Below are 21,160 nucleotides of genomic sequence, written 5' to 3' on the forward strand. Positions count from 1 at the left end.
TGACCCTTGTGAGGGTTTGAAACACTGTGCTGGCAATGCACAGAGCATTCTTCTTAAAAATATTTGTGTTGTTAATAAGGGAAAAGAAGCTGAGTTGGTTGTTGGGCCCTCTCCTTGTTGTACCTTTGCTCTTGCTCATATGCACCCGATGCCTTCTCTTCATCTCAGTGCAACAGTGACACTTGTGGGTTGATCAGGCAGTATTTGGGGTTGATTCACGATTTTGGATAGCCTTTTTGGACATGGTGGATCCGTTACCTCCAAAGAATAGGTGCCAGAGTGGCAATTCAATGCCTTGCTCCACGTCAGCTGCTCCATCCCACGTGCCTTCAGTCTGAGATGGCACAGCTGTGGAGGGGTGCAACCCTTACTTCATTTGCTCCTTTTTGTCCTTCATTCTCTGAATTAAAGTAGCTATTAACAAGAAAAACACTACCCTTTGGTACTGTGTTATTTCCTGTAGCCTGTCAGCCAGTTATTCTGACAGTGATGTGTTCATTTGAACTGGAAGTGAGAAGTTCCAGTTCTCTGTAGGATGAACAACAGAACCTGCTCACAGTGGTCTGCTGAAAAATGCAATGCAAGATCAAGCTGTACTGATTGCCACTGCTCTGTGTTCCCTGGGAGAAAATATTATTGGAAATAAGAAATGGCTGATAATAAATTTATGTGTTAAATGAAAATACATTAAATCTTTATATGATATGGAAGTTTAGTAACAGGATTGGTCCAGAGGGAGTACTAAGCTGCTGAAACATTGTTTCTTTTAATCTTTAATAATTCAGATGAGTGGATCACTGTGAGGTTACAAAGAAATCATATTCCTTTTCATACCCCCCCATTACCGGGGTGTAGTGAAGGTTTCACCTTGTTGGTAAGTACCATGGCAGGACACCAGAGTGCACCAGCCAGATGGTGGATGCTTTATGGAGAGCTCTGACTCAGCTTTCCCTCCCCACATTCATGCACATCCTAATCCAGAACTTGAGACTGGATTAAATACTTGTCTGGATTTGTGGACAAGTGCTGCCCCAGTCCACCCTCAAAAGGAAACCAAGAGCAGGGGCAGAAGAAGCCCGAGGCAAACAGAGAGATCTCCATCACAGAAACGGGCTGTCACTTGGAATGTTGATTTTCCAGGCTGAATAGAGAACTCATAATTTAAAAGATTACCTTGCAGATGGTGATAAGGGCACCTTTTCTTCCTCTGCAGACAACACTTGTGCTGTGGCCCGTTATGGTGGGTGCTTTTATCAGTGATTTACAACAGAGCTGTCAAAAACTTTAAAAAGCTTCTATTAAATTGATGTGGATTTATCTATCTAAGACCTTTGAAATGTATAGAGGAACCGACTTTTGGCCTCCTTTTCTAATCAGAGTGTGCAGCTGCACACGGGGCAGTCAGCTCCCCAGCCTTCTAGGAAGGCAAGCATTTGATTTGTGGCCCAGATCTGAGAATCCCTGGAGAGCTGTCTGGAGAGCAGAGCTTGTGGATGTTTGGAAACCATCCCTCATGTCATTTATGGGGTAGCCTGGAACTGGGAGCACAAGCCCCCCGCTTCTGCTGCCCTGCAGCACTTACATGTGTGGATTTGATTGCAGTGTTTCCAAATGTGGCCAAATATTTAAAACTGAAATGTAGTAAAAACTGTGCCATCTTTCATTTCATTGGCACCGAAGTTGTTATCTACTGTGGGAGTTTTAATGCTTTGCTTTTGTTGTCTCTTAATATAATTTCTATGTATGAAACTGAAACTTTTTGGAATCCAGCTGGGCATTTGCAGCTGATGTATTGATTCCTGCCAGGAAAGCCATGTTAGCTGAAATGAGCTGGAAGCAGCAGCTTTGAAGCTTGAGATGGGGAGAGCCCCAGGAGATCCGTGTTACTGCCTACCAGGTAGCCAGAATAAAAGCCATTAAAATAGTTTGGACATTTCCTCCCTATTTCCATTGCCCACTTGGTTTTTTATCCTTCCCTTTAGCACCACTTTTTGGATAACTGCTCCTCCTTTCCCTTGGCTGTAATCACATTGCTGTGGTACAAAATTGTCAGTTGTAGCAAAGTTGCACATGGTTGGCCCTGCTCAGCCCTGACCCAGAGATGGGATTGCAGCTGAGATGCTCTTTCAAGGCAAAAGGGCAGATCCTGCTCACTGAGTTTATTCTTAGTGCCCAACCACAATCTTAGGAGTTGTGATGTATCACAGCAAGTTCCTTCTTCTGAGCAAAGTTGGATTAGTTTTACTCTTTTGAGGATTGTTGCAGTAATGCAGATGGTTTGGGTAAATTTTAGGGGGGGAATTGGACATTTGCTGCTCAGAATTCCCACAGCAATTCCATTTGGATGTAGGATTGGTGGGTTTTTTCTCTGGTGTAAAGGCAAACAGTGACAAGAGCAGCTCAATGCAGGAATGGAAGCACTTGTGCTTTGCAGCACTTCACTGGTTAAAGCAGAGAAGTTGATGTCTGAAAATGCCCTAAAGGCAGGCAGGGAAATTCTGCTCCTAGGTAGAAACCAAACATGAGACAAAGAGCATAACCTGCAAAACAAAGCCAGGGTCTGTACCAGTCTGTGTGCCAGCTGGGGGAACTGGGAATGCTGCCCTTCTGGAGCATCTAGACAGGTCAAAATACTGGCATGAGAACATCAGAAAGTGAGACCAGAGCAATCATTTGCTAAAGGAACGAGTGCTCAGGGTGATAATCTTCAGTCCAAAGTAATGTTTGAACTCAGGCAGACTCTTGGCCACTTGGCCACTTCCTTTGAAGTGGACTCTTGACCAGTACCAGACTCAGCAAAGAGTGAGGCTGAAGGGTGATGGTCCCCAAGCCAGGCAGGTGAAGCACACAGAGATAAATGTGCTGTGTCAGTCAGTGTGAGCTGGGGCATCAAAGAGAAAAATGGTACAAAAGCAGTCAGTTACCCACCTAAGTGTCACCAGAGTAGGTTTTTCAACCAGAGGGAGCAATGACAGCAGTGCTCAGGTACTGCTTCCAGAGAAAAGGAGGCGGCAGTACTTGAGCAGGAGATGAATGAGGTTTTAGCTTCAACACACAGGGGACAACTGTTACATCTCAGCTGAATGCTCCTGAATGTTACTGTTGTGCTTCCAGAGGCACCTGGATTCATTTCAAAAGAATAAACGTTAAAAGTAAAATTTCAGGTCACTGCAAGAACAGGTTATCCCTGTGAAAGGAAGAAGGGTGTTAATGGCTAAGTGGGAAAGAGAAAATGTGAAAGAATAGAGGCAAAAGAGTATCTGTGACTAGGTTCAGTTTGAAAAGTATCTGTGAGTAGGCTCTGTGTCAAAACTCTTGCTCATGATAAAAAAAGTGCCTGTACTGGTGGAACATGTACTGGAATTGTCAAGGGGGAAACTGAGAATATCTTCAGTGGTGTAAGTGCCCTGTTGATTAGGGAAGGAGTTCAGTACCTGGCAGTTCATGTCCCTGGGAGTTTCCCCTTCTCCAAAGGCATGGCTTGAAAGTGAGAGAACCAAGAGAATGAATGTGACCCTTAGGGAACCCAAGGGAACTCTTGCCCTCCAAAAGGAGGTTAATATATGTTTATACATATATATTTATGTATATGCCTAAAGGAAACATCTTCTATAACCAGAAAATACAAGTGTTTAGGATTGGATAAAAAAGAAACCAAGTGGGTTTAGGTTAGAAGGCGTGTGGCAAGTGCCCATAAAAATGTCAGCTACAATTTTGCCCATTGCTGAGAAACAAAATTACAAACTTTCCCAGTAGTGTAGATTATTACTGCCAGAGAGAAGGGTCACAATAAGAACATGCACTGTTAGTAAACAGTGTCCAAACCAGCAAGCCAGGAGTTGCTATTGGTAAAGCTGAGGAGAGGGTTTGTGTTAAACAACTCCCACTACACCCTCAGTGATAATACTTAAAGTGTTGCTTGGAAAACTGCTTATTTATTTTAAAGTAAATATCAGAGAAGGTCGAAAATACTTTATTAAAGGCTCGGATGAACTGTAGGATGCAGAAAGTTTTCCAAAGCGCTGACAGGACATCATTAAGCCTGCAGTCCATGCAGCTGCTGCTCCTGCTACGTCAGTAAATGCCAAGAGCAGCCGTGTAAGGGCAGTTCAGTACTGAGTAATTCATAAATCGGTTGTACTTGTGCAGATTAGTTGGTTTTGTGTCTAGCAGTGGGAGCCAAATGGTTTCCAAGAGCTTCCCTGAGCGCCTGGCTGGCGGCAGAGCGTGTGCCAGATCCCTGCAGGCACCAGGAGCTGGTGACTCAAAAGCAAAGCTGGGGGTTGTTCCACTCCTGCTCCTTGGAGGTGCCAGAACTTTGCTTCCCACAGGAGCACTGATGAGCTATTGCTATGCTAGAAATTTTCCAGACCAGTCTTCCTGCAACAACGAGCCTGAGAACAATCCACTGTGGGCTGTTCCCAATCTTTTAATCGATCTCCCCTGTCTGAGTGAACAAAGGCCCAGCCTGACACAGACAGGTGAGGGCAGCACATCTGAATAGCCTGACACAAAGTAAAATGACTGCAGCCCTATCTCTCTTTGTCAAATGGGTGAGTGGTGTTAAACAGGCAGTAAACCTGCCTGGGCTGTGGCAGCATTGAACTCCAGGGCTTTGTGAGCTGCCTGAGGAGGGAAAAAAAATTAAAAAAATAAAAGCAGATGCATTTGAATGCCTTGCAGGCTCTTTGAGCCTGAAATAGTAAGCTAGAAATAACAAGATTGCTATTATATATCATAATGGCCAAAAGCCTAGCAGGAATCGAAAAGGATTAACATTTCAGAGAGTTGGAAAGAATATGAAGAGTTGTTGTTGTTTCTTAAAACAAAAGTGGATTGAGAGAGCTATAAAGCCACTTCCTCAGTGTTTAAACCAGCCTTCTGGGGGGAAGGGTAGGAGGAGACTTGCCATTGGGAAGGGAACTGTATATCCCAGGATATCCCAAAAACAGATCATAGAATGGTTTGGGTTGGAAGGGACCTTAAAGACCATCTCATTTCAACCCCCTGCCATGGGCAGGGACACCTTCCACTAGCCCAGGTTGCTCCAAGCCCTGTCCAACCTGGCCTGGAACCCTTCCAGGGATGGGGCAGCCACAGCTTCTCTGGGCAACCTGTGCCAGGGCCTCCCCACCCAGATGTGGGGGAGGGCCCATATGTGGACATGGAGATATGAGGGAGGGCTAAAAAAGGGGATGTTCTTAGAAGATGTGAGAGTGTTTTTGATCTAAACTGGTTCTCACACCCTGAAACTGTTTCCAGAGGGATCTGACACCATGAATGCTCTCCTCTACTTCAGTCACCCAAGCAAACAGTTCATGGTTCAGCTTGGTGGCTGAAGGGGAAAGTATCTGCTTTCCAATACTCAGCACACTAAAAACTCATTCCAGACTGGATATTTTATAAGTTACTCCTTTTCCTAAAGAGTGACATGACTGAAATCCACTCTGACTTTCACCAGGGTGTATCTTGATTAATTCTACTGAACCAGCAGAGCACGTGGGCAGCACTTTGCCCAAACAGTGACTTCCAGTGGGCACTGTTGCTGGAGTGCCAAGAGAGCTGTGTTTGCTGAGATGCCTTAGCTGTGTGTTTCTTACTTGGCTTTACTCTTTTTCCTTTTATTGTTGGAAACATTCTCAATATTTAAGGCTCTTGGGGCTCTAATCTCACCCTCCTCTCTCCCCTCTAGTGTTTATCAGCTTGTTGTCAAGGAGGAGAAGCTGCAGAAAGCGAGGAGAGCTGCAGACATCATCGAGTGCTTCTCTGTCCCAGTGAGCTACAAGAATGCCTCCAGCCTGGACTCCCCACACTACTTTGCAGCTGAGCTGAAGCCCATCAACCTCCCTGTCACACAGCCCTTCACCGTGGGCGACAACAAGACCTACAATGGCTACTGGAACGCTCCACTTTCTCCCCTGAAAAGCTACAGCATATACTTCCAGGCACTTAGCAAGGCCAATGGAGTAAGTGCAGAGAAAACTGAGCTGGGTTTGTACATGTGACCACCTCTGTCTGTCCTGCTCATCATTCTCCTTCCTTCTCGATCGGATGCCAATTTAACTTTTCCTTCTTACTACCTTCTTACAGAAATCTGATGAAAATCAAGCAGGCCATTACTTGTCCTTCACTCAGTACCCTCTCTGATGCTTAGATCCAGTGAGAAATCTGCTGAGGAGCCTGACTCTGTAAAAATTGCCACGTGATTTACTAAATGAGTTGCTTAGAATTTGGATCCTATTTTTATCTTTCCATGGGCACCAATGTCAGAGTAGGGGCCATTGTGCTTTTAAAAGACATAACTGCAATATTTTGATAGTCTCCAGTTCACAGTGCTTGTGATTTTGGAGGAGTTGTTATGAATTTGTTACCTTTCAGCTTGCACCTATGATATGAATCATAATGCAACTTGTGGTTGGGAGTTTCAGCTCCATTGACTGGTAGTGCAGTGGGGACCATGTGTGTGTCTGTCTGACTCCTCCTGAATACCCTGGGCTATATTTCTGCCTATATTTACCCTGTGATACTTGGTTTAAAATGGAGACTGCCCAGGAAATGTCTGTCCTACTCTCAGACTCAAATGACATGCTCATAATGCCACAACAGATCACATTTCCACCACAGGAAGAGGAGAGGCTTCTTTTTGCTCTTCCAGTCAAGGATAGGAACCCTCTAACCTTCCAACCCTCCTGTTTCAGGTCAGTTCAGCTACCAGTGTACAGGCCAGATGCAGCCTAAGCAGTCATCCACCTTCCTCCCCTTTGATCCCTGAATTGTTTTTCATCATCACACAACACGATACAATTTGCCACTCTGGCCTCGGGAAAAGTCTTGGAGCATTATCATGGCATCATCAATTTGGGTGGCAGAGTGTGTTATTAGCATGTTTTCCAATGCTTTCAGGAGCCTTACTTTAGCACAGGTAAATTCTCTAAGACACCACCTCTGAAAGAGCAACATTAGAAAAACAGTCAAAGGTGAATAGGGCAGGCTTTGGTCTCCACTTGGGGCAGTGTCTTTGACACCCAAAACACAGAGGACTGTGCATGGCTAACAGCTGGCAGTGCCAGGGAGTGTTCACAGCACATCTTTGTGCTTCACTACCTTCCTTTATCACCATTCTCCTGCACAGCTTCACCTGTGTGCCTGACAGGTACAAAATCTCTTCAGCACTGTGCTGATTTTCACCTTGGTTTCCTTTGTATCAATACAAGTTTCCTTCCAGCACTCCTCAATTAATTCAGTTTTGGATTTGCCTTTCTAAAGGAAATGGTGAAATACATCTACGTGTCTGTTCCTGGTTAGTTTTCCCCCATGTGTGATAGTTAATTGCCAGTGAATGGATCCCCAGGGAAGAAGAAACTTTTATTTGCTTAAGTACAATGTAATATTCCACAAATGGTTGTATGAATGGAAACGTAGGCTTCCCTTGGCATTCTGGATTAAGGCAGCACTAATGGGGGGGTTCCTGCTTTTCCTGCATCTCTGTAGCTGGCAGGTTGCAGCCCACCCTACATATCAGGTGCTAAGGACTCCAAAAAGGATGATAATAGGAACAGGACTATAAAGGGCTTTTAAAGCATAAGTTAATCAAAATAGTCTTTATGCAACAACACACAGTTTGTGACAGGATAAGAGGTATCCTGCCAAACACAGTAAATTCCTATTTGAGAAAGGCAATTTCCTCCTCTATTAATAATTTATATTTCTACAGTATGTGCTTATATATCCTCAAAGTGCAGTGCTATGGCTAAAAGTATAGGGGTATTTGCAAGACTGGAATGTGGATCTTCAGAGGAGCAGCTGTGATCCTTTTTGTTTCATGGTATAATCATGAAACCCCACATTTCAGACGTTAGGGTCAATTTGCATCCAGACTTTTGCAGCTGTAAATAGTAAGTTTTGTTTCACTCCCAGAATTTTTTACCTGTGTCATTTGTGTTTAAGAGTTCTGGGTTTTCACTTACATCTATAACCTGAGCAGGTTATAAGACCAATGGTCTTCAAAAAGCCTCCTGAGAATTAAGGCTGCAACGTGGCATTTCCATCCCTGGAAGTGTTCAAGGCAAGGCTGGATGGGGCTTGGAGCAACCTGGTCTCATGGAAGGTGTCCCTGTCTATGGCAGGGGGTTGGAACGAGATGGGATTTAAGGTCCCTTCCAACCCAAACCATTCTGTGATTTTTGATAATGCACATCTGCAAAAAATCTGAAACAATAGCAGTTCAGCACAGTTAAAGCAGAGCCTTATGTTCCCTTACACATGAAAACCTTAGCAGAACGTTGCCACTCCTTTTTTAATTAGGATATTCCATAGTTTCATTAATCACTGACAGTTGTGGAACGATGACATTTCTTTCCACCCCTGGAACCTGCAATGAGAAGCCTTCGTGCAGTGAACCAGAACATCTTCCTTTGGAATTGTGGGACTCTGGGGAGAGCTTAATTTGAAGAAACAGTATGTATTTGGTCAAAAAGCTTGATTGGGAGGAGGTTAGGAGTGTTACAGGAGTTCTGCATTGTTCCAGCTCCTCTGTACGTCGAGGGCTGTGCTCATTTGGTGTTCCCGTCTGCTCTGCAGCCATTAGCTGGGATTGTTACACTGAAAGGAACGTAATTAACAGCTGGATGCAAAACAAGTGTGGCAAATTGCTGCAGAAGCAGATCACGAGCTTTTCTGCCTCCTCTTGCGCAATGTTTTGCTTGTTTGAGAGTTTGAACGAGATGGCTGTCGCTGGTGGGGAGTTGGGTGCAGTTTGGTCGATGTGGTGCTGCCTCCAGACAGGGGACTGAGCAGAACATTGTGTGAGACAGAATGGTTGTCAGCTTTGTTAGGCAAACCACTTCCAAATTGCGTGAACCTCCCTCCTAGGGGCTGTTGAAAGCCAGATGCTGAGCTGAAATGTGTCAGAGTTAGAAGTAAAAGCAGGGGAAAAAGAGAAAAGGGCCGCAGAAAGTGCAGGCTGTGAAGCTGTGGGGGTGAGATGCACCGTTAGTTACTGCTCAGTTGTTAGGAGTGAGCACAAGGGGTGGCACAAGGCTGGGCTCTGCTCTGGCACGATCCCCACACACGCTGGGTGCCATCCAGGTAGTTATCTGCTGTTTGCTGGTTGTCCTGGTGCCACAGACGGCTGCCTGACAGAGCACGAAGGTTTCCTCCTCTGAAAAGCCTCCCTGAGCTCAGCCCCTTCAAAACACCAGCCCTGCCAGTGTTTATCCCTCTGAAAGGTGAGGCCAGGTTGGCAACACTGTGTTACTCCTTATCCTTTCTTATCCTTATACTGCCTTAATAATCCAAGTGAGACGTTGCAGGTTTTACTGTCCCCAGGTTCTTTATCTGGGTCACTGCAGGTGACAGTCTCTGGCTACTGATCCAGCAACATGCTCAGATGGGGGGAATTTTTGGCTGCTGTGTGAAGCCTGCCTGAATTTTTGAGCAGCTCAGAAACCAGAGCTCCCTAAAAATCCTTCCTGAAGTTGCATTTCAGCTCCCTGAGTTAAAATGGAATCTGTGACAGCCCAGTTGCAATCAATAACTCTTGGCTGTTTCTCCTCTAACTGGGAGATGAGCAGGAGCCTGTGGAACACAGCTGGGATGATGTGGGAGGTGCTGCCAGCTGCTGCTCCAGCCTGGTGGTCCAACAGGTGACTGATGTTTCAGCCCAGAACTGTGAAAAGTAGCACTGCAGGAATCAATGAGAATATTATTTTTTGAGGGAATGATGGACTCCACAGAGATCCTGATTGATTTTTTTGCCTCTCTAATGACTTGTACTACATGCACAGCCGGGCGGCTCATTATTATCAGGGGACTTCAGGCTGGATTTCTGGATGCTGACAGGTCTACTCACAGTACACAACATTCTTCTTCTGGGACATTTCGGAGGTGTGGATAGAGCTGCCAGCAGAGAGGTGGCATTTATCCCTGTGGAGATGGCCAGGGAAAAAACAGGGAGGTACTTCAGCACAAGCCCTGCTCTGAAAAATGAAATGCCTGCATTGCTTCTGTGAGGTATTAACCAGCTCTGAGGAGCTCTGTGTTCAGTAGATTTTGGGTGTACAGTTTGTCCACTTACCTTTACTCCTTTTCATTCTCATATTGGAGCTGCTGGGGCAGAACTAAAGCAGCTGTGAAAACACTTTAGTCCCTGTAAGCCCCTGTTTCCACATCTGGTTGACCAGAGTATGTGGACCTGAGTGTTTTCTGGATGTAAATAAAATCCTCCAACCCTACCTCACATTTGAGAAGTTGAGAGGAGTGGGATATCCAAGATCATCTCTAGATCATGGAAATAACTTCCTATTGGAAATAATGAAAGCCCTAAGCACTTTGTTAAACCTCCTTTCTCCAAATGACAGAGATAATAAAAATAGCTGATAATTGAAACTAGGTTTTGCTTCGACTCTGGGAGGAACTTGCAGTTTCCTAGAGCTGGCAATAGGAATTACAGGGGAGTCCATTGATTCTGCACAGACTTAATGCACATGATTTATTTCAAGGCAGCAAACCACTGGATTCAGTGGGATAAAATAGAAACACACAATCTAGAGCTCCCCGATTTGCTGAGGACCTCAAAACCGATTCTTCAAGATGTCCATTGGACAAAACCATGGTTTCTATCCTGTGGGAATCATGTTGCCAGCAAGGATGGTCCATGTGTAGCTCTGGGATGCAGGGAACTACAGCTGAAACTGAGGCCAAGTGGAAGAGTGATAATTACTTGTCTGGTCCGTGCACCAGCAGCACTTAAAATTGCCTGTGCCCAGTTTGAGCTGCCTGATGAAGCTGTGCCTGTTGTAGGGCAGCCCCAGTGGTGCTTCTGGGGACAGCAGGTCCCACTGGTGCTGGCAGGTGGCTCTTCACTGGTTAACTGCTGTAAAGTCATAATAATAGTAAAGGAAAGGGAAAATGGTGGGTGTGAAAACAGATGGATGAAAAAGCTTTGCTGCTTTTATTGTTGTTGGTAGTCTGTAAAAACAGCAAGCTGTCAGTTTAAAAGAGAAGGGGGGAAAAAAAATTCCTGTGCCCTTTTAGGTTGTGAAGACGCAGCTGTCACATAAACATATGTCCTGCTGCCCTCAGAGCCCTTTCCTGCAGAAAATTGTTCCCATCCAAACATTGAAGAGACAGAGGCAGAACTTGTCTTGTTACCATCCCTTTCCCTTCAGTGAAATGTGCATTTAGGAACCTCAGTAACTGGTGGACAGCAGCAGCTCCTTTGCTTCTAAAAAGGAAGAAACAAGCTATATTAAAAGAAGGTTTAAAAAAAGCCCTGAAAATCCAGGGGGATGCTAAAACAGGCTCATGATGTGCAGCTTCAAGGCTGTGTTGGCAGAGAGGGCTTGCCCAGCTCCCCAGCACAGCCTGGGTGCTCTCCAGAGGGTTCCCAGGTCATGCTGATGGCAGGTCCTGGTCTTCCCTCCAGGAACAGGCTCAAACACAGACTCCAAAACACAGGCCTCATATTGTGTGGACTTAAAAATATAGCCAGGGTTCAGCCTTGAGCGAGGGTAAACCATAACCATCTTTTATTCATGTGGGAGGAAGTTCCAGAAAACAAATTGACACAAGTATGTTCCAGTAAACAAGGGGATGGGCTTATTACACACTAAAGCTTTCTGGATATGGAGCATGTTGGAAAATGAAGGTTGGATCAAGAGCTGTAGGATGTATTCATGAAGTGTTTTCCTGTTCCAGGATCTCAGTTAAAAATATGCCTGCATTGTTCTATTGCTGTTTGGATATAAAATCTCTGCCTTAACCTGGCAGAGATATAGAGCCAAAGTAGTAGTGCTACTGGCATCTTAATTTAAATTATTCCTGTGACTTCAGCCATAATATGAAATGGATAAGCTGAATATGCAGGATCTCAGGTCATCTCTAATATTGTTGTAGACTTACAAGGCCTTGTAAAACTTCTGTGATATCATAAAATGGGAATTGAGTATCACAGCATTTGAAAGAATCTTCAGAAGCAACACAGAGACTGAAATTTTTGGGGAAATTTGGTTTGTTTTTCTAAAACTTCTATTATTAGCCCTTTATTTAATTATTTTTCTGGTCATTGCTTTAAGCAGTCTGGATGGATTATTGAGAATTACCTGCATTGTTTACTCCTGTTTTGCTAGTGGCTAAAGAGAAGCATCTTATTTTACTGTGTACAGGAAAGCGCCTTGTCTGAAGCAAAAGTAATATTTTTCAGAAAACAAACATGATTGTGAGACGGTGGTTTTGCTGGGTTTTTTTGGGGGGAAAAAAGTGTATTTATTTATTCTGTTTCCTGGCAGAAAAGTTCATGCAAACTTACAATTCTCAGCCCCAAGCAAAGAAAAATAGAGTAAATTTAAAGAGATTTTATTTTTATGAGACACCAAAGAGATGAGCAGTGGGGTGATCACTGAAAGGATTAATGGCAATCAATGGAATAATCAGCCCTAGTCAGGAATGTGGACTAAGTTCAAGTTTTAACCTTTAGCACCCCAGGAGCTGAGTGCCTGGTGTCTGTGTGGGTTCTTTTATATTTTCCTTCCCAGAAGATGCAATTTGAAATGAAGCCCTGAAATCCAGATGTCTGGTTCCTCCAATGAGTGCTTGCCCTTGCTTTTGGCAGTGCCAGGTCATGGTCTCCTGAGAGCTGTGCTTGTCTGTGCTAAATGCAGCCAGGGGTGGATGCAGCTGCAAACAGCCCAGCCTGCATCCTGTCATCCCAGCTCACCCCCGGGAGGTGTCCTGCAGGAACTCACACATTCTCAAACGACATCAGTTCCAGCACCACTTAGAAGACCTTGGTTTTTTAGTTTTCTCCACTTTTCTCAGCATTGACTAACTTCTCCACCTTTCTGTTCCACTTTGAAGCCAGCAGAAAGCAACAAATACACGAGAAAATTTTCTTCAACAAAACGTGAGCAAGTGCCCACCTATTTGTATGCTGCAAAAATGCTGTCTGGATCTTTTGTATTTTGCCTTTCATCAGTGATTTTCCAGGTCACCTTGTTGTAGATCAGAAGCTACCTCAGGATCTCTGTGTCTTACAATTCCCAGCATTATGTGTGGAGAGTGTGCTCTGAAAACAAAGCTTGCTTTTCCTGCTTCACAGATCACCACTTGCAATAAAGACTTTGAATTTCCAGAATAAATGGCCATTCAAACTGATTGTACAGGAGGCAGAGAGGAATGGGGAGCTCTGTGTAAAGCTCTGGTGACTTTGCAGGGCCAATGGTTGCGTAGGGAAGTTGATTTTTGAGGGAGAGAGGGCTCAGTGCACCAAAGAGAGATGTCTCTGGTTTACTGGGATAACAGTGATTGAGTCCCACTCTGGACCCAGCTGTATGGCTGGGAAAGGATGTCCTTAGTAGACAAGGATTGTCCTTGGAGATCCAGGAATTCCTAAAGAGAGTTTGAGGGCAAGATCAAGGGGAGACTTTGTTATTCTGGATATCTTGTTGTTTCTAGACTACACACAGCTTATATCCAGATAGTGTGGCTGGCTGGTATCTTGAGGCATCACAGAAAGGGATCAGAGGGAATTGCTCTTGTGATTCCCACTGTTTCCCAGCATGGATCCTGCAATCCCCTTCCTCTGTGCAATGTAAGTGTGAGGAGAAAGGCACGATGGGGCTGTGTGTGTGTCTGCTCTGGCCAGGGTCAATCTGTCACAGATGGAAAGATTTTCTCCAAGAGCCAATTCAGACTTTCCCAGGGTTTGTGCAGTTGTTTGAGGATGGAAGGAGGTGCTCAGCAGTGCATTGCTGGGCTGTTGTTTCCAGAGCACACACAGCATCCATATGAATGCAGCTTTGTTACCCACAGTAATTTATGCAGCCTTCATTACACCTGAGACTTGTACAAGAGCGTGTCCAGGCAGAAAGTGCTCCAAACCCCTGCAACTGCCAGGTCTTTAACCAAAGCAACACATTCCCATTTGGATGCAAACTGTGTGTTGGACAACAGCAACCCCTGCCAAGAAGGGCTGTGGAATGAGGAGCTGGGGATACCAGGAAGGATGTGTTTGCAGTGGAGGTGACCTGTTTGAGCTGGTAGTGAAGCCAAACACAACATCGCTGCTCCCGTCCAAACTCCTGTTCCTGCGGCCCTGCAGAGTCCAAGGTGGACTGAACACAAAGGGTTGGGTTTTATCCCAGCTCTGCAAGGAAGAGCTGCAGTGGAGAGGGTTGTCAGAGCAGCTCCTTTGGCAGAGGCAGCTGTACAGCAGTGCTGGGCTTCACATCCACAGAGCTGGGATATTCAAATGACTGCCTCGGTGTCTGTTTGCCATGTGTTTAAACAAATACCCAATTTGCGAAATTTGCAGTAATGGTGCATGAAAATTAGATGTACAGTTGCATGTACTTTTGACCCAGAGCTTGTCAGTCTATTACAGAGCAGGCCATTTAACTGGTAGATTCTATTAGCTAATCAGGCAGTTACGTGGGACCCATCACTCACACCCTGAGCGTGGAGAAACGTGTTGTCACTCTCAGCTTCCCAACATTTAGAACACTCTCAGCTGGAGGCAAGTCCAATAGTGTGGAGTGTTTTCTGCAATCAAAACTTGGTGGGTTTTTTTTCAAAGATGAAGCGTAAGAAAAAAATGCATATTTTTTTTTTAGTACCTTTTTAAAGGAATGTGTGTTTATTGTAGATGGGCAAATTACACACCTTGATGTTTTCCTATATGTGTTTTTTTTCTGCTTTTATTTTTCAGGAAACAAAAATCAACTGTGTCCGCCTGGCAACAAAAGGTATGTTGGGTCTCTCTTTCCTGCAAAGCACAATGCCAGTAATGTTAAAACTGCAGTGGTGGCACAACTTGATTACAGTTACTATCCAAAGAACCAGCCTCTTTATTTCTTCTTTTATTTTTTTTTTTCTTTTAAGGAAGATTACAGAGGCAGAACAACAATTTCCAGAATCACTCCACTGTGTTTGTGACCTCTGTTGTTTTTTTAACCCGTGGTATTTTTTTCTGTGGTTCCTCCTTTCCCTTGTTCTGTCAGCAGCTTTTCTGTCCTTAGGACTGTTCTTGCTGTTGGCAGAACATCACTGGAAAAGTGACATTAAGTTCCTATTAAATTTGTTCTCTCTGCAACTGTACAAAGCAGATAAGAGGAGATCCCCCATAAGCCTCACCTTGAACACACCAGGGCACAATTCTTACATCACACCATTTTCATGGTATAATTCAACAGACTGGTAGAGTGCATTGCTTATTTTCATTGTGGTTGGCTCAGAATAGCCCAAACTGGCCCAAACTGAGCAAACCCAAGACAAATAGCCCCAGGCTGGTTCACAAGGTGTAGCTCTTGAGGGAGCAACAGTGACAATGTCTGAGTTCCTTCTAGGAGCTCACAGTTGCTTTTAACAACTCCTGTGAAGATTTCAGAACCACCCCAGGGGCTACTTTGCCAGAAAATATGTCAGAAACCAATTTACTTGTAACACAGAGGAATAGCTGTAAAAAGATCTCCCCCAACACATGTTGTAGTCTCAAAACGAGCTGTAAGGAAATGCTGGAGTAATTGCCATGGGCTCTGCTACAAGTGACTCTCCAGTTCCAAAATATAGGGTTGCCAGCTTGTGCTCCTGCTGCCTTGCTGGAATGTCAAACACCTGCATTGCTGCCTGTGGAGGCTTTTGACAGTTCACCAAAATTGGCAGGCACCCAGAAGTCCTTTGAGGCACCATCCCATTTTTTCCATTCCTTTCACTCCTTGTGGCAGAGGTTGATGACTCCAAGGCGCTTTCTGCCGATCCCTTCTGCACCTGCACTTGCAGAGGAGTTGGGAGGGCTCAAAGAAGCCCCATCTATCATTTTGTTGGATAGCAGAAAAGGGCTTTTTCCATCTTCCTATGGAGACATGCCAGGCTGTCCCAGGAAGCTGTGCCCTGGGATGGCAGGTGCAGCTGTTTTCCCTGCTGAGACCCGATACACAAACTGGTGGGGCTGTAAGAAGTTGTGTCACCACTGAAACACAAGGAGGATGAGCCATTTCTCCCCTTTCTCCTTCTCATCTGTGGCTCTGGTGCTCCCCATATCCTCTTGTTCCTTTCCTTTTTAAAAGTTCCCTGTAAAATCTTTATTTAATTCATTCTCTGGGTTACAAACATTCTATGTGTCTCAGTCTATGTGTCTCCTTCCTCTCAGTTTTTCCAGCTGGTAGTGATGTGACCATTTCAAATACTTGATTTTGGCTTTCTGGTGGTAGAAAGGGCAAGAGCAGGACTGAGTAAGACAAGAATGGGTGAAATGTGGCTCCACAAGGTTTTGCAAAAGCATGACTAGAAGCCTTCTAATGAGATCAGATTAATTACTGGATTAATTAATTTTTGGAAACCTGTAGTTCTTCCTACTTCAGTCATTTATTTTTCTGGAGCTGGTGGAAGAATGGTGTCATGCTGTCAGGAAAGATATTTGCTCTGTGACTATTCAAAGGGAAATAAAAACTTACATAGCTTAGAAAATCCATTCTGGGTCTTCAGTTTGCACTGTCTGATTTGGGTACCTCAGAAAAGTGTCACAAAGGTGTTTGACCTTCCACTGACTTCTGCAAACTGATTTAATTTTCATTAACCTGTTAGGTCACCAGGAAGAGTCAATAAGCCACCCTCCTTCTGTTGTTTCTGAATGCTGTATCTTTTTTTTAAAAATGATCTCTTGCTAATATTCATTTAATAAGAGATACAAAAGAGATGGGTAGAGCCTGAGGATGTCTAGAGAGCCACTGCTTTTTGGTGATATTATTCTTGAGGATTTTTCTTTGTTGACATGAATGGAAAAGGACAAGAAATGATGGTAGTTCTAGTGTTCATTGTCGCTGTCTCAATTCATATCACTTTTGATTTATGGGCAGATATCTTATTCTTCCTGTACGTGGAGTGCAGAAATCTCTGTGGAAATTCCCTTTCTTTTCCTCTTGTCCTCGCTCTGAATTTCAATGCTGTGATTCTCAGAGCTTGACCATTAGCATGGACACTGGAATATCCAGCTGGGGCTGATATTATGCAGTTTGAGCTCTTCAGGGGTGCAATGCTGGTTGCAGCTCACAACCAAGGCAGAGTCACGAGTGAATCTGTGGTGTTGGTAACACAGCAGTCCCTGCCATTGCTGGCACCTGGGCAGTGTCAGCAGCTGAGCAATAGCTGAACAATGTGGTTCAGAGCTTTCCCATAGTTTCAGATTTCCCTGTGTCATGAGGCTGAATTCCCACCACACATTAACTCCATATGAACAGAAGGACTCGGGCGCTGCCCGGCCCGGCCCCTGAAAGAGGAGGGTTGTATCTGCCCTCTCTCTGCTGTGTGGCAGTGCACAGACACCCTCAAAACAGTAATTACCTTGTGTCCTGATCAAAGTCTGATATCTGGGATGTTCTAGATGCCCTACTGTGTCTGTGCTGTCTTCTGGCTGCTCATTATATTGATTATCCTTAATGGCATTGCCCTGTATTCACCTTTATTTGCACTGCTGTCTTGCTGAGGATACAATGAGCAAACCTGTAGTCTGCCTTGAACAAAACCAATAGAGCTGCTAGTGAGGATACCACTGTGGTCTCTCTGTAGGAATCTGAAAAAAAAACAAACACAACCTTTTTTGGAGTCAGGATTAATCATGGCATTGACAGCTCTTAAAAGCTCTGCTTTGAGTTGGTACCAGAGAAAAAAGCATATTTTGTTTTGATGCAAGAAAATAAATACATACTGCTGGTGCCAGACTAAATGTTCATTTGGGATCTAGGCCTAATTTTTCCATTCCTAGACTCTTGACACTGCAGCAGCTCCATTAACACTAGTGAAATGAGTCCTGATTTACACCAGTGACAGGAAGATTAGGATCGAGACGTGTTTAAGCAAGGCAAGTATTCTCTTGAAGTGCTGGATTAACAAGGGCACTAAACGTGAGTGTGGGAGTAATTAGGCAGTGAAATGTGTTAGGCATGTGTTACTGGGGGATTATAACACATCTTGGGTGTTGCTGCAAGGCACCTGTTCAGAAGCTGAGTCGCTTTAATTACTGGAGAGACCCACGAGGCTGTTCCGCTGCCGCTCCTCCAGCAGCCTGGGAGCCAATTTGCTTTGTGTGTCCCATTGCCTCAACACCAAGGAAATGAAAGCAGAGAACTCTTTTTAAAGAGTTTTAGTCCATTACAGAAAGTTTTGGAGGTTTCCCAGTTTTCTTTTCTCTTTTAGCAAGAAATAGGCCGTTCAGATCGACCCCTTTCCAGTTCAGCCCAGCTCCACACAGGAGCTGCTTCCCAGCTCTCTGGGGCTTCACCCTTTGCATGGTTCCCTGTGTGCTGCTTCTGGTTAGATGAATGTGGTTCTTGTGGTAGCAAGAAAAAGCTCTCAGATCTTTCTGTTTGGGGTTATGAAATGTCAGGAGGTGGGGGCAGTGTCAGCCTTTCAGAGCACCAGGTCATGGCATCCTTCAAAGCAGAGCTGGTAGATCCTCAACGGGGTCAGCACGTGTTTAATAGGCATGGGGCAGCACATCTGTGAGCTCATTTCCTTCCATCCAGTGCTCCCATCTAGGAGCTGGCTGATGCCTGTGGGAAGGGCTGGTGGCAGGGGACTCCCTGTCAACCTTTGCTGTGGTGCCATTTGACGATCCATCAGAAAGCTCCCTGCGTTTGTCCAGTCTGTGCAGCCCATCCCACGTTTTGCCAGCATGTTTGAAATCCACAAACATTATTAACCTTTTGTATCTACGTGTGTATTTATTTTCAGATTCATTGCTCTCAGATTTCTTGCCACTTCCCTCCTCACGTGGGCTACTCCTCTTTTTTTTAAATTACTGGAGTAATGTCATCTTTCACAGCATTAGTCACTTGGATGCATCTCATTAGCATAAAACACTCTTTAAAAATAAGTTTCTAATTAAACCCCAATTTACCAGCTCTCTGCCATACAGTTTTCATTCAGACAGTTTATTTATTGGTTTTGCCATTTGGTTTCCTTGATAGCATTTGTTTTAATATGTCCCATTCTTTCTGAATTAACTGACTTGTTCTTCCTGTTTTAAAGCAACATATTTATATTGACACTTTATTAGAGAAAATTGTAACCTCTTACCAAGAGAGAGTGATTACCTCTTGTATTCTTAAAGTGCATTAAATTAATTTCACAGTGTAATTGAAACCAAGGCAGAGGGCTCATTAATGGTTCCTTATCTCCTGATACTCATTTCTTCTTTCTTTAAAATGTGAGTTCTTGCAAATGAAAGAATGGAACTATAATAATCATTATGAGGTACATTTTTATTTTTTTCCTTTTTTTTTTTCTGTGCATGCTGCCTGGGAACCATTTTGCTTGTTTTTAGCAGTAATAGGTAGACAAGAGGTGACCACGCGAAACCCGCCCAGCCTCTTGAGCACAGGTGATTATCAGTTCAGGAGAAGGAAAACTGGTCAACCTTCCAGAGGTCTGAGCAGCTTCATGACTTCTTGTTTCATATTTGTTTTGCATGGGAAAATACTTTAATAATTACTCCAATACAGTGTAAAAGGGGACAGTCCTCATATGTCACTCCTTCAGCTCCGAGGGGGATCTTGGCTTGTGCTGAGGGTCAGCTGGGGGGGCTCAAACCACTTAAATCTTCACAGGAGCACTTGAGTGTGGTGGAAGAGCCCCACAGATCCCCCTCTGCAGAGGTTGAATATCTCCCTGGGCGTGCATGGAGCTGAGCTGCATCTTCAGTTAAAGCAGCTCCAGAATTCGCTGGGGCTGATCTCACTTATTCTTTGACAGCTGAGTGCTGCTGTTGAAGAAATATGGCAGGAAAATGAAAGCTTGGTTCTGGAAGCCCTCTGTGTAGAAACTGCTGCTGGAGTCAGAGAAGCTGCAGGACTGAGCCTCAGCAGTTAAGTTGCTCACAGATCACAAGTGGGGATGTTCGGAGCTTCTCAAGGGGTTTGTGGTTTCATCAGGTTGAACCTGGAGGTCTGTGTGTCACCAGCTTGCCCCATCACGTGTAACACTGAGACCAGTACCATTAAATTTGAATGTGTAGAGAAAATTTAAACATAGAGAGGAAATCCCATCAGCTTTGTGGAAGTAGTTTTTTCTCCTTTGGCCTGATGTGCATGGAATGACTGACTGGGGTGTGACAGCATTACATGTGATGAATGGGAAAGGGAGGGGAAAGGAGGGGATGGTTTTTCAGTTTTGAGATGGATTACATTTCTGTAGGAATGTTCCTGTTCTTCTCCCAGTGCTGCATGATTATTCCTGTCCACTTATGGCTTCCTCACCCAACAGTTTTTTCAACTACACATCAGGACAGCTGTGATGATACAGGGGCAGAAAAGTGCTGGGATCACTGTGAAGTTCAAATGGTTTTAAGATGGAAGAAAAGGTCCTGATTTTTGGTAGCACTGGAAGAAGGAAACTTCCTGAGATAGTCTTGAGACCTCATTTAAGAATTTGGGTCTAAAATGTCCAGGAAAGTCTTGGGGCAGGGAGGAGGCTGCAAGAAATCAGTGGAAAATATTCCTACTGTTCACACATGGTTTTGCTGCATATGAGAACTGTTCTTTTAATAGCTCCTGGTCCCTCAAATTCATTGAAGAGGCTTCTTTTGTTTTCTGAAATACAGTCTGGGTTTGTAGACAGATAATGTATTTTTTAAACAGATCTAATCCCACTTCAAATCTGTTTGTTATTGCATTTTGTCTTCTAATACACTGGAATGTTATTCCTTTGACAGGTTTATTCTGTTATGTGCTATTTATTTCAGAGGGGTTTATCACACTTTTTGAGTTGAATGCATGAAAATGTTCAGTTGTTTTTTCCCCTGAACGAATCTCTGCCTTCTAAAAGTTATTTTTTAGCACTAGTTTTGTGTATCACCATACACAGCTGTTAATAAAAGACACACTTATGTTGCTCTTACTGAAAAATACACTTCACTGGGAGATAAATCAAACTTTCTGGCACGTGGATACCAAATTAACCCAGTGAGCATCTTTATTTTCACCAAATTTGGTGGCAAGACTTACTTAGAGGGATTTAAAATGTCACCTTTAGGGGCTTCCTTTTCCCAGGGAGATTTAAATTAGTGCAGAACCTGGTCTAGAGCTGGATGAGGCCACAGGGAACTGAATTTGGTAACTCCAGCCCAGTTTCTAGAGAACATTTTCTACTCCAGAGCTCTGCTGCACTGCCA

The 21,160-nt window shown here is 44.2% G+C and overlaps 1 protein-coding gene across 9 annotated transcripts in view; it reads left to right on the forward strand.

Moving 5' to 3' along the window:
* PTPRT (protein tyrosine phosphatase, receptor type T) overlaps positions 1-21,160 on the forward strand; it is a 281,951-nt gene that overhangs the window by 177,318 nt on the left and 83,473 nt on the right. For all 9 annotated transcript variants that reach the window (XM_017832332.1, XM_017832340.1, XM_017832341.1 and 6 more), the window contains exons 10-11: positions 5,693-5,966; positions 14,705-14,741. In XM_017832332.1, the coding sequence (XP_017687821.1) occupies positions 5,693-5,966; positions 14,705-14,741 (311 nt within the window). The remainder of the gene's footprint in view (positions 1-5,692; positions 5,967-14,704; positions 14,742-21,160) is intronic.

This window comes from Lepidothrix coronata, unplaced genomic scaffold (assembly GCF_001604755.1).
Source record: "Lepidothrix coronata isolate B3197 unplaced genomic scaffold, Lepidothrix_coronata-1.0 Scaffold201, whole genome shotgun sequence".
NCBI lineage: Eukaryota > Metazoa > Chordata > Aves > Passeriformes > Pipridae > Lepidothrix > Lepidothrix coronata.